This window comes from Melanerpes formicivorus, unplaced genomic scaffold, assembly GCF_026170545.1.
Source record: "Melanerpes formicivorus ecotype bairdi unplaced genomic scaffold, bMelFor1.0.p_v2 SCAF_38, whole genome shotgun sequence".
NCBI lineage: Eukaryota > Metazoa > Chordata > Aves > Piciformes > Picidae > Melanerpes > Melanerpes formicivorus.
The window spans coordinates 5537976-5556941 of record NW_027142390.1 but is presented as its reverse complement, the minus strand read 5'-3'; the positions used below and the strand labels follow the sequence as shown (position 1 = coordinate 5556941).

Below are 18966 nucleotides of genomic sequence, written 5' to 3'. Positions count from 1 at the left end.
TGCAAATGATATTTTCAGCAAGAAGGATATCAGAACCTTTTGGTTCACGACTTGGATGCTTTCCATTTAATCAAACTCTGAACAATACAAGGAAATCATTAGCTGAAGTGGTGTTTGGGTTTGTGCGTGACCCAGTTGAGGGAGGAGAGCAGAATACGGTTCACTTGTGGTGCAGGCACCTCCTGCGCTCCTTTGGTCGCTGCTCTGGAGTTGTATCCAAGGAGAAAACTTTGGCTTATTAATCCTTGTGGGTTTTGGACTCCAGAGCAGTGGTTCTGACCCAAAGTGACCTGCACCACTCCAGGTGTGTCATGTGTAGGGCTGAGACTGACAATTGCTGTTCCACTGAGTCAGGTACCCCATAGCCTTCCATGTGACAAGAGCTGGAGCACACTTGCTCCACAGCCATCCTCAGCAGGGCTGGGGACACAGTCTCAAGCTGCACCAGGGGAGGTTTGGACTCGAGGTGAGGAGAAAGTTCTTCACCGAGCCAGTTGTTCGTCATTGGAATGAGCTGCCCAGGGAGGTGGTGGAGTCACCGTCCCTGGAGGCGTTCAAGAGGGGATTGGACGTGGCACTTGGTGCCATGGTCTAGTCATGGGGTCTATGGTGATAGGTTGGACTCGATGATCCTCGAGGTCTCTTCCAACCTTAGTTACACTGTGATACTGTGGTTGCTACAGCCATGTCACTGTGCAGTTTGGCAGCCCCTGTGGCAGCTGCTGAAGTGTGACCCATGGGGTGGAATACTTGGAGAGCTGTCAGCTCATTGTAAGAAGCTCTGAAGTGAGATTTTGCTGAAGGTTTTAATGTTTGGCCAAACTCAGTTAAAGCAGAAGCCTGGTTTGATGTGAGGGAGTGTGCTGTGCTCTGAAAGCTCTCCACATTTCAGATTTTCTAGGTCATTCTTGGATGCTCTAATTTTTTTTTTTCAGAGAAACAGTGAAAACTTTTGACACTGATGATTTGTATTCTTCTGTCATCTCACTCTTGGAGAGCAGAGAGATACTTGTTTGGCAAGTTCTGCCCCTCCTCAGCCCCCAGCCATCATCATTAGAAGGCTGTCAACAAGCATCAAGACTACTAGCATGCCAACTGGAAATGCTAATTGGCAGCTAAGCAGCCGAGGTGGGGAGCTGGTGCTGTGCCTGGCCTGCACCAGGCTGTCTCCTGGCTCCCTCAGTCGCTGCGCCGCTTCCCTGGGAAGCGTGATCAGAGCGATCCCTGCCCGTGTCATGGGGTCTGTGCTGACAGGTTGGACTCCTCCAGGTCCTTTCCAACCTAAGTTATACTGTGAGACTGTGTGCCTGCACAGCTTCTCCTGCCCCTGGCAGTTAGCTGGCTCCTCTTGGGGCAGGTAGGCTCTTTGCTGGCTAAAGTGGTAGGAATACAAAGAGGTTAAGCTAGGGATGCGTTCAAACCAAGCTCAGGGGTGAGCACTCTGTGTGCTAGGAGTGTGGTCTGGGTCTTGTCATTCTCTTAGGCTTGTCCTCACCATTTAGATCTTATTGATACTCTTTCAGTGCTTCTGGTTTCACTGCCTTTGGGGACAAAGAGCTTGGCAACTGCTCTAGCAAAACTGGAGGGTTTCTGCCAAAGCCTTGTGTCCAGCTGACCTGCAGTCTCCAAAGTGTTTATGCAATTCACTTGTGGATAATCATGGATAAATGATTGTCCCTTTTTCTTTCCCTCTCTTGAAGCAATCTGTTCTTGTGGGGTCTGTCCCTGCTCAGTGAGGGGCTCTGAGACATTGCTGCTTTCAGACAGGCTGTATGGTTTCACGGCATCGCTCTCCAGGACCACTTCATGATGGGATCACTCAGTTGATCTGAGCCTGCTGACAGTGATATTTACATCCTAGCCCACTGGCTCTTGTTCCACAGGATGCAGACTGTTTAGTGGCTTTGGCTGAAATGGCTTGTACTGAATTGTGTCACTTAGACTAGAATCCAGCATTGCATCTCCAACACGCCTCAAAGCAAATAAAACATCTCTGACTGTGTTTGAAAGATGCTGAACAGCAGCATAAATCATTGCTCCCAGCAGCAAAGTCCTGCTGCTCTGTTTGGATGAATTTGGCAGTTCAGAAAGAACAGCAGAATCTGCTTGTGCCTGTGGAAATCTGGGCATTTCCATGGCTGAGAGCTGAGTGTTCTCGTACTGCAGAGCTCTGCTGCCTTTTAAACCCTTCACTGGTGAGTCAACTGTGTGTTTACTGCTAGTTGTGAGGGGGAGGTTCCTGATGAGGTGGACCAGAGAGACATTTCTGTAGGATACTTATTTAGAAAGAGAAGGCCAAGATGTTCAGAAGGACAGGATGTTGAAATCCACAAGGAGAATCAACAGGCATAGTGCAGGTGAGTCAGTGAGAAGAGGTCCAGGATGAAATGCCTGAATATGGAAGAGGTTCTTGCAGTTTGGGAGGCAGGCAGTACACGTGGCACACCTTGAGCTTAGCTTTTTTGTTTCCCCTAGCACTGTTCCCTGCAGTTCTCAGAAAATCTTTGTGATTTCACAAAGATCTGCTCAGCTGAAAGTGATGAACTGAAAAACCAGAGTGCTATCTGAAACACTTTGCAGAGAAAGGGAAGAAGATAGAGATGCAAAAGAATAAGCAGTGACAGGGTCTAGAGGAAGTAAAGGTTCTGGAAATATTTGTTATGGAAACCAGTCACAAAAGGAGGGGATGAGGAATTTGAAGTCACTGGATCCTGACAATGTGTGTCCTAAATGAAGGACTCATCTTGGAGTGTTAAATGATAATTGCAACCTTGGAAATTACTTTATCAAGAAGAAATCAGTGAGAGAGAGCTTGTGGAAAAAGTGAGCAGGCAATCAGCAGGGTGCTAAGGAAATTAGGGAGTAATTATGCAAGTGACACTTTTTGCAGCCTCCAGGAACTGACTTTGCAGTAGAGACCAGCACCACATGCACTTACCAAGCATTTTCCATAAACCCCAAAATAAGGCTTTCTGGCAAGTTTGATCCTCAGTGGCTGGTAGGAGGATGGAGCCGTGTGATGGGTTGGCCTGCCAGAGGAAGTGTCCTCAAATCTAGATGTCCTTGCCTCCCAAGCTCATAGGCAGGGCTGCCGCTGCCTGCTGAGTTGCTGCTGCTTCCGAGGGCTTTCCTGGGCTCCCCGAGTGGCCGCAGCTCTGCTCCTGAGGATGTGCACCCTGCCTTCTCTCCCTGCCTGGGCTCAGGGGGTCCTGGGGCAGAGGCAGGTGTTTCTAGCCTGCTTTCCTGGCACTGCCTGTCTCCAGAGTGTGTGATGTGACACAGTGGGTGCCCTGCCTGGAAGAGGAAGCCTTCATCTCAAAGGGACCAACAGTCCCAGTGGGACAGCCTGGATTTCTACTTTTCTGTCTTTCTCACTTGTGTTTCCTCAAGTGCTTTAAGGAGGGTGCAAACTTCCTCCTAGGCATGTAAAACAGGCTGGGCAGCACTTGTGTTGTGAATAGACCCCAAGGAAACTCCTCCTGTCTGAAGCTACAGCACTGTGCTCTGGGTGCCTGTGCCAGCCCTCAGCAAGGGCTCAGCTCTTGGTGAGGCAAAGACAAATCCATGCTGGAGAGCAGTGCTTGAATGGCTGGGCAGCAGAAAGTGTTCAGTGCATACAGCCTGGGAGGAAAGGGTGGCTGTGGTCTATAAAAGGCAGGCTGTGGAAAGGGAAGGTGTTGGAACCCAACCTTAAAGGGCAATGTCTTTGGGCTCCATATTTCTCTGTTGTACTTTTCATAGGGGTCAAAGGATTGCTGTAGTGCTGCTGAGTGATTCTCTCCCATGAACTTTTCTCTCCTACTTTATTTATTCTCTAGCATCTCCCTCATGTTCTGCACAGCAGTTTATACATGGGTATATCATGACCTCTGACTCTGGGAACTTGATTTCCCATGTTCATGGCTTGCTCTGGGGAATCTTCTGCGACTAGGCTACTGTGTCAGAGCACCTGGGAAACTTCTGACTCACCAGGGGTCCCCAAAACAGCTCAGGGCCATTGACAGCTCCCTGACATCTCTTTGTACCATCCAGTAATGGACCAGAAGAGCAGCTGCTCTCCTAGGGCTTGGGAGACCTGGGTCTGAGCCTCATTAACTGTCACTGAGTGTCTTACTGTGGTGTTGGGAAAAGCAGACTGTGTGGTCTGCCAGTGCTTGCAGTGACAGGAGATGTCTGATGGCTTGGCCTGCATTCTGCATGCCCAGGCAGGTTGTGTTATCTATGGCAGATGAGAGCCATCAGGAGTCCTGGCTGCTTGCTGCTTTTAAGGGCTGCTCCAGACAGGAGCTGGGGGACTTGTACCTATGAGCTCATTTCACCCTTAAACCATCAGTATTTCAGGAAAGCTTGTGGATTTGTTGGGCTCCTGACTTCTCTCCAAAGCATCACACGTGGAACTAAAGGCAGAGTGCCTTTGTAGGCAGTGGAACTCCTCTGCTGCTGCCACACAGGTGCTTGAGGCCATCCCCATGAAGGACTGGCTGCAGAGCAGTAGCTGCTGGCTGCTGAGCCACTGGCCTTGCCATGTGTGGCACACTTCTCCGAAGGAAAGCCAGGGTTCCATGAGTGACATGAAGATTCTCTCACCTTGGTGGCATTTTACCTGGTATTCCTCTTCAAGTAGCTGCCTCGAGGCCAGCCCGGTGGTGGCTGGTGTGGAGGAAGCTGTCCAGCTGCCCCTTTCCAGCATGTGGACAGAAGCAGAGTAAAGCACATTCCCTCTTATGCATTGGGTACTCTGTCTCTGCTCTTCCTGGGAGGTGGCAAAGCCCAGTTCCTCTGGAGCTAAGGCAGCTTTGTAGCCTCGGGCTAGAGCAGGACACAGGCAGTTTCCCTTCTGCTTCCATGGCAAAGCTCCAGCCAACTGAGGCAGGAGGCTTTCTCCCCCTTTCACCCTGTTTCACTTGCGAAACCTTTAGGAACCAGAGCCTTAAGCCCTTCCTTGCCTCAGCATTCTGCGTGTGCTGGGCACGTTGGTCACTTCCCCCCTTGTCTCAACAGGGAACTCTTACCATCGGTGGCAAAGAAGTGACCCTTGAGTACACTCCGTGCCCAGAGTTCTGGCGCTGCAAACGCGTAAGTATGCGAGCAGAGAGCTGTGTTGTGCTTCCCCTGCTGGCTCTCCTGGCACTGCCACCAGAGAGGAGCCTTAGACATTTGCTCAGTGGCTGATGGTATTGTCCTGTCCTGAAGCTCTTGCCTCTTCTGAGCTTCTGTGCTTATCCCTACCTCGTTTCTGGTGGCACCCCTGAGTACTCTGGTAGAGGTAGCCAGCGGTTTGTGCACAGAGCAGGTTCCTCCCTGTGCAGCAGCTCCCTTTCAGCATATGGGGGAAATAGTCTATGGGTCCTTCCTCCTTAAAAAGCAAGATCAGACAGCAGTTCTGACAACTGGCTGTCATTGTGAAGCTGCAGGTGTCTTCACTGCCCAGAACTGCCACCAGCCTAACACTGCACACCAGCCCTCTGTCCCATGCAGGAACCTGAGCACAGTAAGTGCAGAAGGGAAGGGAGCATGTGAACAAGTCCAAGTGCAGGCAGCAGTTAATGCAGACTGCAGTTGGCCCATTTCTGGAGAGCCACACTTGCCCAAGGGTCAGTTTTGATCCCATGTCCTTCCTGTGTCTGCCACAGACACTTGTGGCTGTGGTAGGCTGGGGAGGAACGCTGGGGCAAAGGGCTGCTCCCTGCCTCCCCACTGTCTGTACACCAAGGCATCAGTGCTGGTCAGACTCCTACCTTGACCACTGGATCACACTGGACTACAAAGACCTCCATCCAGGCTACCTGGATGTTGCTTGGCACCTCATCTGTGCTTGATGTGCTCCAGGGACAAGGAGAAACAGCACCTTCAGGTAGGGGTTTCACAGCAGCCCTCAGTGCAACAAGAAGTAGCTGGAGTGTCTGTCCCTACTCTTGCTGTGCACAAGCATGGCCTGAAAGAGTATCCTTGTGCCCCAGAGTACTTGCAGGGCTTCAGTTAGAGGGAAAACCAGTGGTGTGAAAGAGAAGCAATTTACAAAGAGTTTGAAGAGGAGGTTAGAAATGCTGTGTCTGGGGAGAGCTGTGAGGATGGGGCACTTGGCTCTTCCCACAGTGGCTCTGGGCAGGATAACCATCTGAGCCTCTACCTCCTGATTAGCAGACACCTCTTCATTGACTCTTCCTGTGCAGAAAATGGCATCAGCATCTGCAGTTTAGCTTGGATGAGTGCTTTGTCACTGCTCTAGGAGGGAGCTGAGATTAGAGAATACAGAGATACCTTTGGATCCTTTGAAACAACAGGGTGGCTAGCAGTGTGGTGTCTGGCATGGGGCATTTAGGAGTAGTCAAGTACCTCTAGGGTGTGAACAAATCCACACTCAGAAGTTGTGTGAAAATCCTGTTCCCAAGGCAATCCCAGTTTCAAGCCATGTCAGCATTTCCCTTCCGCTCCAGTCAAGGCTCCTGCTGCCATTACCCATCCTGCCTCAAGCTCTCACTGTAACTTTTCCATGGCTGTTACTTTCTGAAAGCACTGCAGGGTCTGGCCTGGTTGTATCCAGTGCCTCCAAAACATGACTTCCTCATGCTGTCCACCTTCCATTGCAGTGTAAGGTGTGTACTGTGGGCTACAGATCTTCCTGCTCCTATTGCAAGCTCCCAAGAGATGGTGAGTATATGTGGTCCCCTCTGCTTGGGTGGCTAAGTTTCATCTGTCCTGACAAGTAAGTTTCTCTTCTGGCTTCCTCTTGGTGGACTAGCTGAGCACTGTGGAGGAGGATTATTAGTTTTGCTTCATTCAGACCCTTTTCCTGTCTGCACTAAAGACACTACTCATGGTTGTGTTGCCACCAGGTTCTCTCTTCTTGTGAGGCTTAGCATAGAGTTGTCTTACTGCACAAAGCCTTTCCTTCCTGTTGCTCTGGCATTGTCCTGCACTCACAGAGTGGCAGGTTGTGTGTCCTCCAAGACTGAGCTAGTCCTGCTGTGACCATAGGTCAGGTGCCTTCCCCTCCACCCATTTGCCTAGGGAGATGCAGCTGTATGTTTTTAGTGTTATTCTTTTGAGGCTGTCAGAGACAAATCCAGAATTGGAATTGCTGAGCTCACTTTGCACAGAAAGGAGTTCTGTTCCTCCAGGAGCTTCTCCTCACCCCACCAGCACCTCTGCTTCTTGGGGTGGGAGAGCACAAGAGCAAAAATGCTCCCTTGAGGGGCTGTGTTCTGTGGGATGAGCAGGTGTTCCAGGCACTGGGTGAGCTTTGACTCTGTCTGTGAGCAGACATCTAATGATTTACATTTCTTGCCTTCATACCCCAGGCAGAAGGGCAATAAAATCACTGCTGATGCAGAGCCCTGTAGTTACTGAAGCACCATCCCCATGGTTGTGCTTTCCTTGCATTGTGGCCCTTCCATCAATGTTCTGAAGGCAATATTCTCAGAGCTGGCCCAGCACAGCTGTGAGCTGTCATAAAACAGCTGAGGAGCAAATTAAGCAGAGCCTGTGAGATGCTGTGAAGGCAGACTGTGGTCCACACTTCTCACTGACCTGCTTCTGTTGATAGTGAAAACATACCTAGTAAGGTAATCTCTTTATGACTGGCCTTTAATTGCTGGGTGAAACAGAGCAGCTCTAGGCATACACAGTGGTTACTGCAGCTTTGCATGAGTTCTTGTGTGCTTTGTGACTGGTGGACTTGAAATGGACTTTAATACACCTCTCTTACAGGGAACAGAGCTGGCCCAGAGTCCAGAGGTGGTTCTGAGGGTGAGGACGTGTCAGCTGAGCAAGAATTCAGTAAGACAACTGCACTGTCTGTGGGGTTGTGTGATTTGCTTGGGCAGCTTTCACAGCTGCATGTGCAGACCGGTTTCACATACAGCTTTTACATTGGGCTCTGCTCGTGAAGCGTAGCCAAAGCTCTGCAGGCTGCAGACAAATTAGTACAGAACTGTCCAACATGAGCTGTGCTGGGAGCCAAGGGAGTCAGTGTGCAGCTTTCCCAAGGTTTCCATGCAAAATGGTTGTGTCTTCTGCCACGCTGCCCAAACAGAACAAGAGCAGGGAGGTGCTCTGGGGGACGTGGAAGAGTGAAGCTTCCCTGTGCCAGATCCTGCATTCTCATTTCTTTCTCTTTGTGGGAAGAGGCTTTAGTAGCAGGTACAGGGCTGGCAGTGTTTGACTTTGCAGCCCTACAGCTTTGGCTTCTCTTTCCAACAGCTTTAGAAGCTTAGGTAGGGATCTCTTTTGAAGTGAAGCTAGATGCCTCAGAGGCTTTCAAGCACAGGGGCTTGATAGGATTTATCTTGCATAGGTAGGCTGGGGGCAGGATGTTTCCACTATCTGCCTCATCTGTGGTAAGTAGGTGCCTGCTAAAATCAGTGACTGTATTATGATGCCTCTTGTCTCTGACAGGGGTCAGGTACAGGAGCCCAATATGACACAAGGCAGTGGAAGGATGAGCAGTATCTATTTTGTCCTTTACACAACATGTGCCTTCAGAGAGTTAAGACAGGATCTGAGAGTTAAGATGCAGGGTTAACCTTTTATAGTTTCCTGCAGTAGCCAGGAAACAGGAGAAGAAATATACATGCTGAAGCACTGTATGTGGAGCCAGTCTGTTTCTCCTCTCTTAATAGCAGATACAAAGCTTGAAAAACCTGAACAAGAGTTGTCAGGACAACCAGGATCTCCAAAGCAGCCTCTCCAGCCCTCGGTTCCTGCCCCACAGCAGGAGTGTCAGCCTCAGGAAGAAGAGCCAAGGAAGAGAGACGAAGGGAGAGAGCGGCGTCCCTCTCAGGAGAAGAGAAGGGACATGGGAAGAGACATGGACCAGCACCAGGAGCTGCCTTCTCAGAGAGAAGCAGAGGAAGCCACACCACAGGATGGTGGAGGAAGCAGGAGTGAGTGACACAGGGCCCAGTATTTAATTCCTCTTGCTTGTGTTCCGTGAGGTCCTCTGCAGAAAGGGCAGTGTTTGACTAAAACTTTTGGAGGCTGTTTGTATGTTGTGCAGGTCCTGGCATCTAGATCAAGGATGTTCAGCTCCAAAGGTGCTGCTGAATGGCCTTTAGGAAGATGAATTCAGGGCAAACTGGCTTCAGGGTGACGTAGTTAATTTAGCAGAGCAGCAAAAGTGTCTTTGGCCAGAAGTTGTCCTGGCCTGAGGTCCTCTGAGGAGGAGTCTACTTTCTGCTCTCTTCACAGTATCACAGTATCACTAAGGTTGGAAGAGACCTCGAGGATCATCGAGTCCAACCTATCAACACAGACCCCATGACTAGACCATGGCACCAAGTGCCACGTCCAATCCCCTCTTGAACACCTCCAGGGACGGTGACTCCACCACCTCCCTGGGCAGCACATTCCAATGACGAACGACTCGCTCGGTGAAGAACTTTCTCCTCACCTCGAGTCTAAACCTCCCCTGGCACAGCTTGAGACTTTGTCCCCTTGTTCTGGTGCTGGTTGCCTGGGAGAAGAGACCAACCCCCTCCCGGCTACAACCACCTTTCAGGTAGTTGTAGAGGGCAATGAGGTCACCCCTGAGCCTCCTCTTCTCCAGGCTAAACAATCCCAGCTCCCTCAGCCTCTCCTCATAGGGCTTATGCTCAAGGCCTCTCCCCAGCCTTGTTGCCCTTCTCTGGACACCTTCAAGTGTTTTGATGTTCTTCTTAAACTGAGGGGCCCAGAACTGGACACAGGACTCAAGGTGTGGCCTAACCAAAGCAGAGTACAGGGGCACAATGACTTCCCTGCTCCTGCTGGCCACACTATTCCTAATGCAGGCCAGGATGCCATTGGCCCTCTTGGCCACCTGGGCACACTGCTGGCTCATATTCAGGTGGCTGTCGATCAGCACCCCCAGGTCCCTCTCTGTTTGGGAGCTCTCAGCCACTCCGACCCCAGCCTGTAGCTCTGCATGGGATTGCCGTAGCCAAAGTGCCAAACTTTCTGGGAAGGAAAGGTTAGCAATTGGAGGTGGTTCTCCTGCACAGCAGAGAGAAAAACCCGATGGCTTCCAGCCTCAACACGTCGGCTCAATTGGGTTTGCTTTCACCTGCTCTGGCACAAGAAACTTAGATCTGAATTACCTCTTTTTTCTCCCCCCCCTACTCTCTCTTTCCTGGCCTCCTCCCTCCTTGTGCTCCCAGCCATTATGCTGAAGCGCATCACTCGGTTCACCCCCCCAGAAGTGATCGTGGGGCTGCTGGCTCCCTACGTGCGGCTCTCCACCTCCAGCGTGCGCATCATGAAGAACAAGGCTGGCCGGATGGGGCAGACCTATGGCTTCATTGAGCTGGAGTCCCATGCTGTAAGTACTTTCTTGCTTTCTCATGCTCCCCCTGTTGGCGTCTGGGGAAGGAGAGAAACCACAGAAATGTAAGAAATAGCTGTATTTGGGAGGCAGCTGCCCTGGAAGCAGTCTTCTCCTCTGGATGGGTACAGGGAGTATCTGCTGCTCTCTGGCTTTAGGAGCCAGAGATCCTCTCTTGTCACAAGCTGTGATGCTGAGTAAGGGTTTTCTTCCTCAATGCCTTTCTTTGTTGACCCTCTAAACTTGAACACCTCTTGCACAGATGTTTTGTTTGTAGTGAACTTGAATTCAGTGGTTTCTGTCTGCAGAAGGCAAGAGTCATAACAGGCAATCCCACACTTGGGGGGTTCACATCTTCTGCTTCTGGTGATTCCTGGACTCCACAGTTGTGTTCACCTAAACTCTTTGGAGCATGAGCAGCCAATGTGCTGCATTGTCTGGCAGCCCTAGAAAAATACAGTCCCTAGCTGACTGCTGAAAATGGGTGTAGGGCAAGCAGAGAGCCTAACATTGCATTTGCTCAGGTTGTTGCAGCCTAAATAGCTTTCAGTAGTATTTAGGCAAGAGTGTTGTGTTCCCTGTCCCTGCTGTGGTCATCATGGAAGCACAGAGCTTTTCTTTCAGGCAGCCTGGCTTTGGGAAATGGACTTGTTTCTTTTTTAGGGATGTGACATTCTCCTTGCCTTTTACAGGAGGCTCTGAGGTTGCTGAAGATACTGCAGAACCTGGATCCCCCTATCTGCATTGATGGACGTATAGTGGAAGTGAACCTTGCTACAGGGAGGAGAAGGTACAGAGAGACGAGGCAGAAGGGCTGTTCTTTGTATGTTGTGCTGCAAGGCTGGAGCTGTGTTGTCACACCTTAAGGTCTGCTTAAAGATTGGCACATGACTTAGCAAAGATATTCCTACAACCTAATGCCTTTGAGGGGTGAAGGCATCAGAGCTAGAAGAAGCTTCAGTGATTGAGCAGTATGGGATCAATCACTATGTTGCATGGCCTCTTCTTGTTGTCCAACCATCAGATCCCATTGTGAGGGAATTCATGGGTTCAGCTTTCTAAAATGCAGTTGGAGAGGTTCATCTCTGTGGACACTGCAGAGAGCATGGTCATAACTCTGGTGGAGACAGCAATCTGCAGTGTCTCTGTCTCCTGGGATGGATGCAGTCCAGCACATAGCCAGTGGACATGGTCTTTCTGCCTTTACTGGTCCTGCTGATCATTTAGAGCATACTGAGAACCCAGCCTAACATTAACCTGCAACCTTTATCTCCACAGAAATGACTATGGGGAGCATGGTGACAATTCCTACTATGGCCAGGTAGGTCTGCACAGCTTCCTTGCAGGTCCCCAGAAAGACAGGGAGTGGTGGGGGTTATAGGCCTGACTCTGCTAGGCTTTCTGCCTTTGGGCTGCTGAAAGGTCAGCATGTTTGAAGTCGGGATGGTAGTGCTCAAGTGTGCTCTCCCCTGCTGCACAGCCCCTGCGCTGTGTTTGTCATGTGCAGAGAAATGCAAGTCAGGGAGCAGATGCTGTTTGAGGGAGTTCTGAGCTGGATTACTCTGTACCACGCTTTTACAGTGACTTGGTTGATGACTGATCTCAGTTCCCAGAGTGAATGTCTCTTCTCATGTGCTTGTTACTAGACTGCAGGGTACTTCCCATCCTGAATGGGCTGCAGGCTCTGCTACAGATTGCCATGAGCACCTCATTTAAAGATTCAGGGAAGCTGCACAGGTCTTATGCCTTGCGACACTGTCTGTTGCTGCGTAGATGAAAAGCTACTTGTGCTCTATAGCTAAATGAGCTGTTTTTCCTGAACTTCGGGGCTGTGAGAGGGAAGAAAAGCAATCTGATGTTTGTCAAAGAGTCTCTGATCTGTTTGTGTTGTTCACTTCCTCCAGGGCAGAAGGGGCATGAGAGACAGGAGGGGCGGCGAATCGCAGAGACGCACCAGGGCCCAGTGTAAGTGAAGCTCTGCCTCACTCCTCCCGTGGAGACTTTTCTTCCTTAAAAGGGCACTGACATGTAGAAATCAGCCCAGAAATATTTTTAAAGGCTAAGAGTAGGTTTGTTTGCTACACCCACTTCTGAGTTCCTTTGCCAGCTTTGTTTAGTCACATTTTCCTATCTGATGATGTGTTTCTCTCTACTCTTACTGTGCAAAACTACAGGCAGATGAAAGAAAGTTGCTGCCTGCTTTTCCTTGTTGTGTCAAACTGATGGGATAAAATCAGCCTGGCAGTTACCAGTTGAGATGGAAGGAAATAGACTTTCTGCAGCAGAGCCAGCAGCTGGGAGAACACTCATGATTGTTTTCCTGACTTCCATGTAGTGTCATTGAGCTCTGGCTAATTGCTTTTTGGAAAGGAGCAGCATTCCTCCCATCGTAGGCCTGCCCCTAAGGCTTTGGCTTCTCCTGTAGAAACACTTTGCTCCCCTTTCTTGTCAGGAGCTTTCATGTGCCCACGGGTGGAAGGGATGTGGGGAGTGTCACCACTTTAAACAGGAGACTGTTTGAAAGAGCACAGATCTTCCTTGTTCACAGGGGTGGGTGGATGCAGAGCCTGGCACTCATTACTCCATTCTTAGGGAAATTACTGAATTTCATTGCTTTGTATGGTCAAGTGTTGTGGTCTGGTGATCTCAGCACAGCCTCTGTAAGCTTGTTTTGATGTGGAAGTTTTGGCAGAGTCCTAAACCAGAAGATTGTGAAAACCTCTCTTCCCTCCTTGCTCGCTTAAACAAAAGAAGATGTGGGTGAAGTGATGGGAAGATGTTCATAACTTTCCTGCCAGGAGAGAAGAAGTCTTCTTTCCCACTCTTGATCCTTTCACCAGTGTAATATTTGCTCATACTTTTGTCTTTGTAAAAGGCAGCCTCTGCCTTTGGAAGATGGTGCTGTTAACTCTTGTCTCTCTGTTCAGCACCATCAGATGTGTCCACATACATTTATGATCCTGAAACTGGGAATTACTACGACCCCATAGCTGGTACATACTATGACCCCAGGACTCAGGTGAGTGCCTGGACAGGAAGCTTTGCACACAGTGTGTTCTTACTAACTGCCCTTCTCCAGAGACATTGACAGCTAGATCCTGGAGACAGGCCAGCACTGGACAGTACAGAGGCAGCTTTGTTTCTCTCACTCAGTCCTCTGACCTGTGTAAAAGGAACACATGTTCCATTAGTGATTCTGTGTGATTAGCTGTGTGTTGAACCAGTTACTGTAGCTGCCTTTGTCCTCTGAAACTCCTCATGCCTTGGGAGGGTTTTTGGCCTTCTCTCCATTGAGTAGGCTTATGGGCAGATTTGCTGCTAGATTTTGCTGAAGACCTGTGGTGTGACTCTGTATTGAAAGAGGGACAGGAGAGTGCTGTTTTCATCTGTGGTCTGCTCCCCAGCCAGTAGTAGTCACAAGGATGCCAAAAGAGAGAGAGCCATCATCAGAGGTTCTCTGGGACTGGCATCATGTGTTTGTGATGCTGGAGATGTCTGTGCTGTGGGCAAGCAGGGTAGTGCTCCGATGACCTGACCGTGGTACTGTCTTCTGCCCCAGCGAGGTTCTGAAGCTTTTCCCCTCAGTTGTCTGAGGCTCTGCAGTCCCTTCTTATGCTGGTCTCTCCAGCCCAATCAGGACAATAAGCCCAACAAGAAGACTGCAGGGGTTTGGCTGAGCCTATTCCAAATGCCTCTTTCAGAGAGAAGTCACAATAGATCGAGAGGCCTGCTCCTCACCTCCGGAGAGCAGGAGGCGGCGGCACGGGAGCCAGGAATGGACAAATGAAAGGAAGGAGCCATACAGCCGGGACAACAGGGACAGGAAGGAGAAAGGGAAAAGTACTTCTGCTAAGGTAAGTCCCTCCAGGTGTCAGAATGATCAGAGATCTGAGACCAAAAGGCTGAGGTAAGAGAGCTTAGAGAATAGAGAGTGATTTAGAGAGCGTTCAAAAAAGGAGACACTGAGTAAGACATGGGGCCAGCAGCAGGCCAGGCTGTTCTCTGGCCAGGTGGGAATTTCCTCAACTTCCCTGAATTTTTTCTCTGGTGACATTAAGTCAAGGCTTCTCATCCCTTCCTTATGGTAAAGGACTCAGAAACATCCAGGTAACTGAGATGATGCATTTCACTCCCAGCTGCTGTAACAGAGCCAACAGAAAAGCAGCAGAGGTGGTCAAATATACAAATCAGATAAAGAAGGAGACTCACCTCTCCCCTGCCTGCAGTTCCTGTCCCTTCCAAACATCATGCACAGGCAGGAGGATGAGGCAGGTGGTGCTGGTGGACTGCAAAGGTGAGCTGAGATGGAATGCAGATACACCCTGCACAACTGTTCCCAGAGCCTCAGTCCTGGGGAGGTGCTCTTCAGTGCTGCTCCCAGTGAGCAAATACAGTCTGCTCAGTGTGGGAAGCTGCTGGTTCAGAGTAGCTGCCCAGTGTGCTCTTTGAGTACAGACCAGTGCTGTGATACTTGGCTGGGCCTGAGGAATGCCAGGAGAGCGGTAGACTGATTTCATCATGAGTACAGAAACTTGGTTTTCCTCCTTGCCCATTGGTCTGGATATGCTCTCTGTGGCACAACCAGTCCTGGGCAGCTGGAACCCATGGGGTGTAAATGTCCCTGAGGCTGGTACCAAGCCAGCCAAGGACTCTCCTGTTGTATGGAGGATGCCTGCTGTCAAGGGCACTGACCTAGAAGAAACATGATCTTGGCTGACTAGAGGGTGAAAGCATCTCCAGTAGAAATCCTCACATCACTTTTCACAGCTGCCTATTTTCTGTGGATGCTCAGAGCTGGCTTCCTGGCTGCTGTGTGCACTCTGACCCCTGTAGTAATGATGGCCTGATGCTAAATCTTGGGTTTTTCAGAATGAGCCTGGAGAGGAGAGATGCTTTGTAGAAGATGTCTTCAAAAAGCCATTGCCTCCCTCTGTGAAAAAGGACGAGAGTACAGGCCTGGTAAGGTGTTGTGTAGCACTTGTGTTCTGCAGTTAAGTGTGAGTGGCTAATGAACTGCTAGACTGGAGCATGGCCAAGGCTCTGTAAAGCATGTAGGTGTAGGCTTCACCCCAGCCTAATCCTTGTGCTGTGCAGTGCACACAGTGAGCATCACAGGCTCAGCCTATTGCAGTGCTGGGTGACTGCAGCCTCTGGTGTTCTCTGTCCAGTGCAAGGAAGATCCTGAAAACACCACCACCCAGGCAAGCAGGACTGTAACTCTTCCTGGAGTGGCAGGTTTCTCTGCTGCCATGCTGGCTAGCTGTGGAGGAGACTTGGCACCTGGTCTTCATGACCTTTGTGTGCATGCAGAGGTGTACAATGTGAGCTGACCCTGTCCCAGCTTCCTCACTGGTCTGAGGCACAGCTGGGGCTGCTGTCAGCACCACAGTCCAGCAGAGCGAGAGTGGGGCAGGCTGGGACAGTCTGGTGAATTGCTGCAGCTGTCCCTGAAACCAAGGGCACAGCTCCAGGAGAGCTGTGGATTCCTCAGAGTGGGAATGTCTCCCACCAAAAGGCACCACCTCACTTGTGCCAGCTGCCTGGCTTCCTTGGAGGCCTGTTTGAATGGCTGCTTAGTTGTTCTGTGCAATGAGTCTATGCTGTGGTGGTCTTTAACACCTCAACTTGACTGTTCCAGAATGAGACTGGAGAAGAGAAGTTCTCTGCAGAAGATGTCTTTAAAAAACCATTACCTCCCTCTGTGAAAAAGGATGAGAGCACAGCCCCGGTGAGTGGCTCCACGGGACTGGAGTTTGCCTTGTCTGGGCCTGGGGACAGGGCTAGAGAGGCTCACCAGAGCCTGCCTGTGACCCTGAGTGACAGAGCTGCCAGCTTCTCATCCTAGAGGAGGGGACACTGGAGGTGGAATGGCAAAGGCAGTTTGTGTTATAACTCTGAGCTTGTTTGTGGGCTTCTTGCCTGGGGAAATTTAACACTGGTGTTTAAGCAGGGTCTCCTCACTCCAGCAGTCCTCAGGCAGAAAACTTCCAGCTGCCTCTGGACTGAGGAGAGCCAAACCTCACTGATCTTCATCCCTAGAGAAAGTGACTGACAGCAACCTCCTGTCAAACATCTGCTGCTTTGGTCAGCTGCTGCTTTGTGTGAGACTAGAAAAGCCTGGCACCAAAGCACAGCCTGCCTAGAGAAGAGAAGGGCTTCTACCTCATAGTGTTTGAATGCTGGCCATGCAGCTTCCTTCTGTTCCCTGCCTGGGGTGCTGCTTTCTGGCTTTTGGGCTGGAGTGGAGACACAAGTGGTGGGGAGATTGGTCGGGAAAGCAGAGCCCTGCACGGCTACAAATAGTCACTTCTCTGCCTCTTGCCTCAGCCCAAGGTGGTGAACCCTCTGATAGGACTTCTGGGAGAGTATGGAGGAGACAGTGACAACGAGGAGGAGGAGGAAGAGGAAGAGCAGCCACAGGCACAGTGGCTGCCACAACCTCCCCACCCCTCCGCACAGCGCGAGGAGCAGCCGCGGAAGGCCAAGGCCAGCGACGAGAAGCTGACCGACTGGAACAAGCTGGCCTGCCTGCTCTGCAGGAGGCAGTTTCCCAACAAGGAAGTGCTCATCAAGCACCAGCAGCTCTCCAACCTGCACAAGGTGGGGGGAGCTGCTGCATGGGGGGAGCTGCTGCATGGGGGGCTGCTGTGTGCCGCAAGCTGCCTTGGGCTCCGCAGCTTTGAAATCTGCAGGCAATGACATGATGGTTGGGTGGGAAGAGCTGAGTTTGACACAGCAGCAGGCAAGGTTCCCATCAAAGTGGTGTTCAAAGCATTGTGTGAGCTGCTGCCTTCTGCCACAGCAGTGCTGTGTAAAGCCAAGGTGTGACTTTTGAAGCTGTAGCAAGAGAGCTCAGGCTTGGGGGGAGCGTGGTGCTGGCACACTGCAGTGTGATGGCAGTGAGAACTTAGCACATGCCTCCCCATGTTCTGTGCTGCCTTTGAGCTCTTGCTTCCTGGAGGGCCAGACTGCATGCAGGTTGAAACAGGTCTGGTTGCCTTTCCTGTGGGGAGGAATTGCTCTTGGCCTCTGTGGGGAGTGGGTTGTCTGGGCTGCAAGAGAAGTTGCTACCTCTGGTATAGTGAGTGGTAGAGCAAGGTCCTTCACCTGTGCTCCTTATGGGTGGAGCAGATGACCCTGACAGCTTGTATCCTTTGCTGACACTGCCTTCTGTTCTCCTGCTTCCAGCAAAACCTGGAGATACATATGAAGATCAAACGCTCTGAGCAGGAACTGGCCTATTTGGAGAAGAGAGAGCGAGAGGTGAGTCTCCCTCCTCCCAGGAGGGGCTGAGTGGGGTTCAGTTGCCCTACAAACCAGAGCTGCACCCTGGAATCCAGAGTTCCATCTAAAACTGGTGCATTGTATGGGCTGGTGCTGCCTGGCCAGTACTGGGAGAACTGGAACTCTTGGAACTGTTGTTCCAAAAGTAGTAGAGCTGCTCCTGCTCCTGCTCCTGCTCCTTTCAGCTGAGGCGCTGAAAACACAGTTCTGGGTCAGCCTGACAGATGCCATCTGGTGGAATGGTTGTTCATCCCCAGGACAGGTTTCCAGCCAGCTGAGGATGAAACATTCTCCTGTTGAATGTTGAATACTTCACATCTCCCACACCTGCTTTGTTCTTTCTGTTATGAAGGGGAGATACAAAGACAAAGGAAACGACCGGAGAGAGAAATTCCAGCAGATGGATTCCCCAGAGAGGAAGCGGCTCCGATACGACCGCGACGCGGAGAGGTAAAGCTGCTCAGGGGTAGATCTCTGAGGCTGGCTGGCACCTGTGCTGCTGGCACACCAAGAGCAGAAGTTGGCCAGTGAGGGAGATCTGGGAGAGTCATAGCCAGCTGGGCTGTGATTCTTGTGGATAGAGTTCTCCAAAGTGGAGTCTGTTGTGCTGCAGAACTTCTCAGATGGCAGGGGAGGGCCAGGGGTCTGTAGTTCACAAGCAAGGGTTTAGGGTGAAGCAGAGACAAGCTGGAGGAGTAAGATGAGAGGTTTGAGTGTGCCTGGCCAGGCACAGGATGCAGAACATAGCCTGTTCTCATCCACCTCATCCTTGCTGCGCTTGCTGTCCTCCTGTCCTGGCGTCCAGCCACTGACAGAAAGAGCAAAGCTGTGTTTCATCTGTTCCACTGACTCAGAGGAAGGCTGGGAGCTGTCTCCATCTCGCTCAGAGTAGGTGGAGGAAGCAGGAGTGTGCTGTGTGGAGCTCTCAGGCCTGCCTGCTGTGAGCTTGCATGTTCCAGCAGACTGAGGGCTTGCTAGGCACGTGCTGGAGGCAGTGCTGGTGATGTACCTGTTCCCTTCCGGTACAACACCTCAGGAGGAGACCTTTTCTTCATGTCTCAGTTCAAAAATCCACATCTTCTCTTTCCTCCCTTTTCCTGGAGTAGCTGTAGGTAAACTAAAGCACTTTGTGTGCAAACAGAAAGCAGAACTTGCCTGAGGGAAGCTATTTTTGGTTAAGGGCCTGGGAGGAACAGTGACCAGGTGGGAGAAAAGTGTCCAAATCAAGGTTGCATCATAGAGCTCAGTGACCACAACAGTAGAGTAAAGATCCACCAGGGCAGCAGGGGTTAGCCTTCACTTCCTAGCTATTTCTAAAGCTCACACTAAGGAACACAAGCATGGAATGCCCCTGCCTGCCTTGCACTGTAAATATTTTGGAG

The 18966-nt window shown here is 50.8% G+C and overlaps 1 protein-coding gene across 1 annotated transcript in view; it reads left to right on the top strand.

The window, feature by feature from the left end:
- RBM6 (RNA binding motif protein 6) overlaps positions 1-18966 on the top strand; it is a 66110-nt gene that overhangs the window by 44861 nt on the left and 2283 nt on the right. Inside the window, exons 7-21 of the mRNA XM_068157982.1 lie at positions 5002-5076; positions 6591-6651; positions 7711-7779; positions 8622-8885; positions 10137-10297; positions 10993-11090; positions 11579-11621; positions 12205-12265; positions 13228-13319; positions 14002-14154; positions 15170-15259; positions 15939-16028; positions 16628-16900; positions 17489-17563; positions 17937-18034. Of these exons, the coding sequence (XP_068014083.1) occupies positions 5002-5076; positions 6591-6651; positions 7711-7779; positions 8622-8885; positions 10137-10297; positions 10993-11090; positions 11579-11621; positions 12205-12265; positions 13228-13319; positions 14002-14154; positions 15170-15259; positions 15939-16028; positions 16628-16900; positions 17489-17563; positions 17937-18034 (1703 nt within the window). The remainder of the gene's footprint in view (positions 1-5001; positions 5077-6590; positions 6652-7710; positions 7780-8621; positions 8886-10136; positions 10298-10992; positions 11091-11578; positions 11622-12204; positions 12266-13227; positions 13320-14001; positions 14155-15169; positions 15260-15938; positions 16029-16627; positions 16901-17488; positions 17564-17936; positions 18035-18966) is intronic.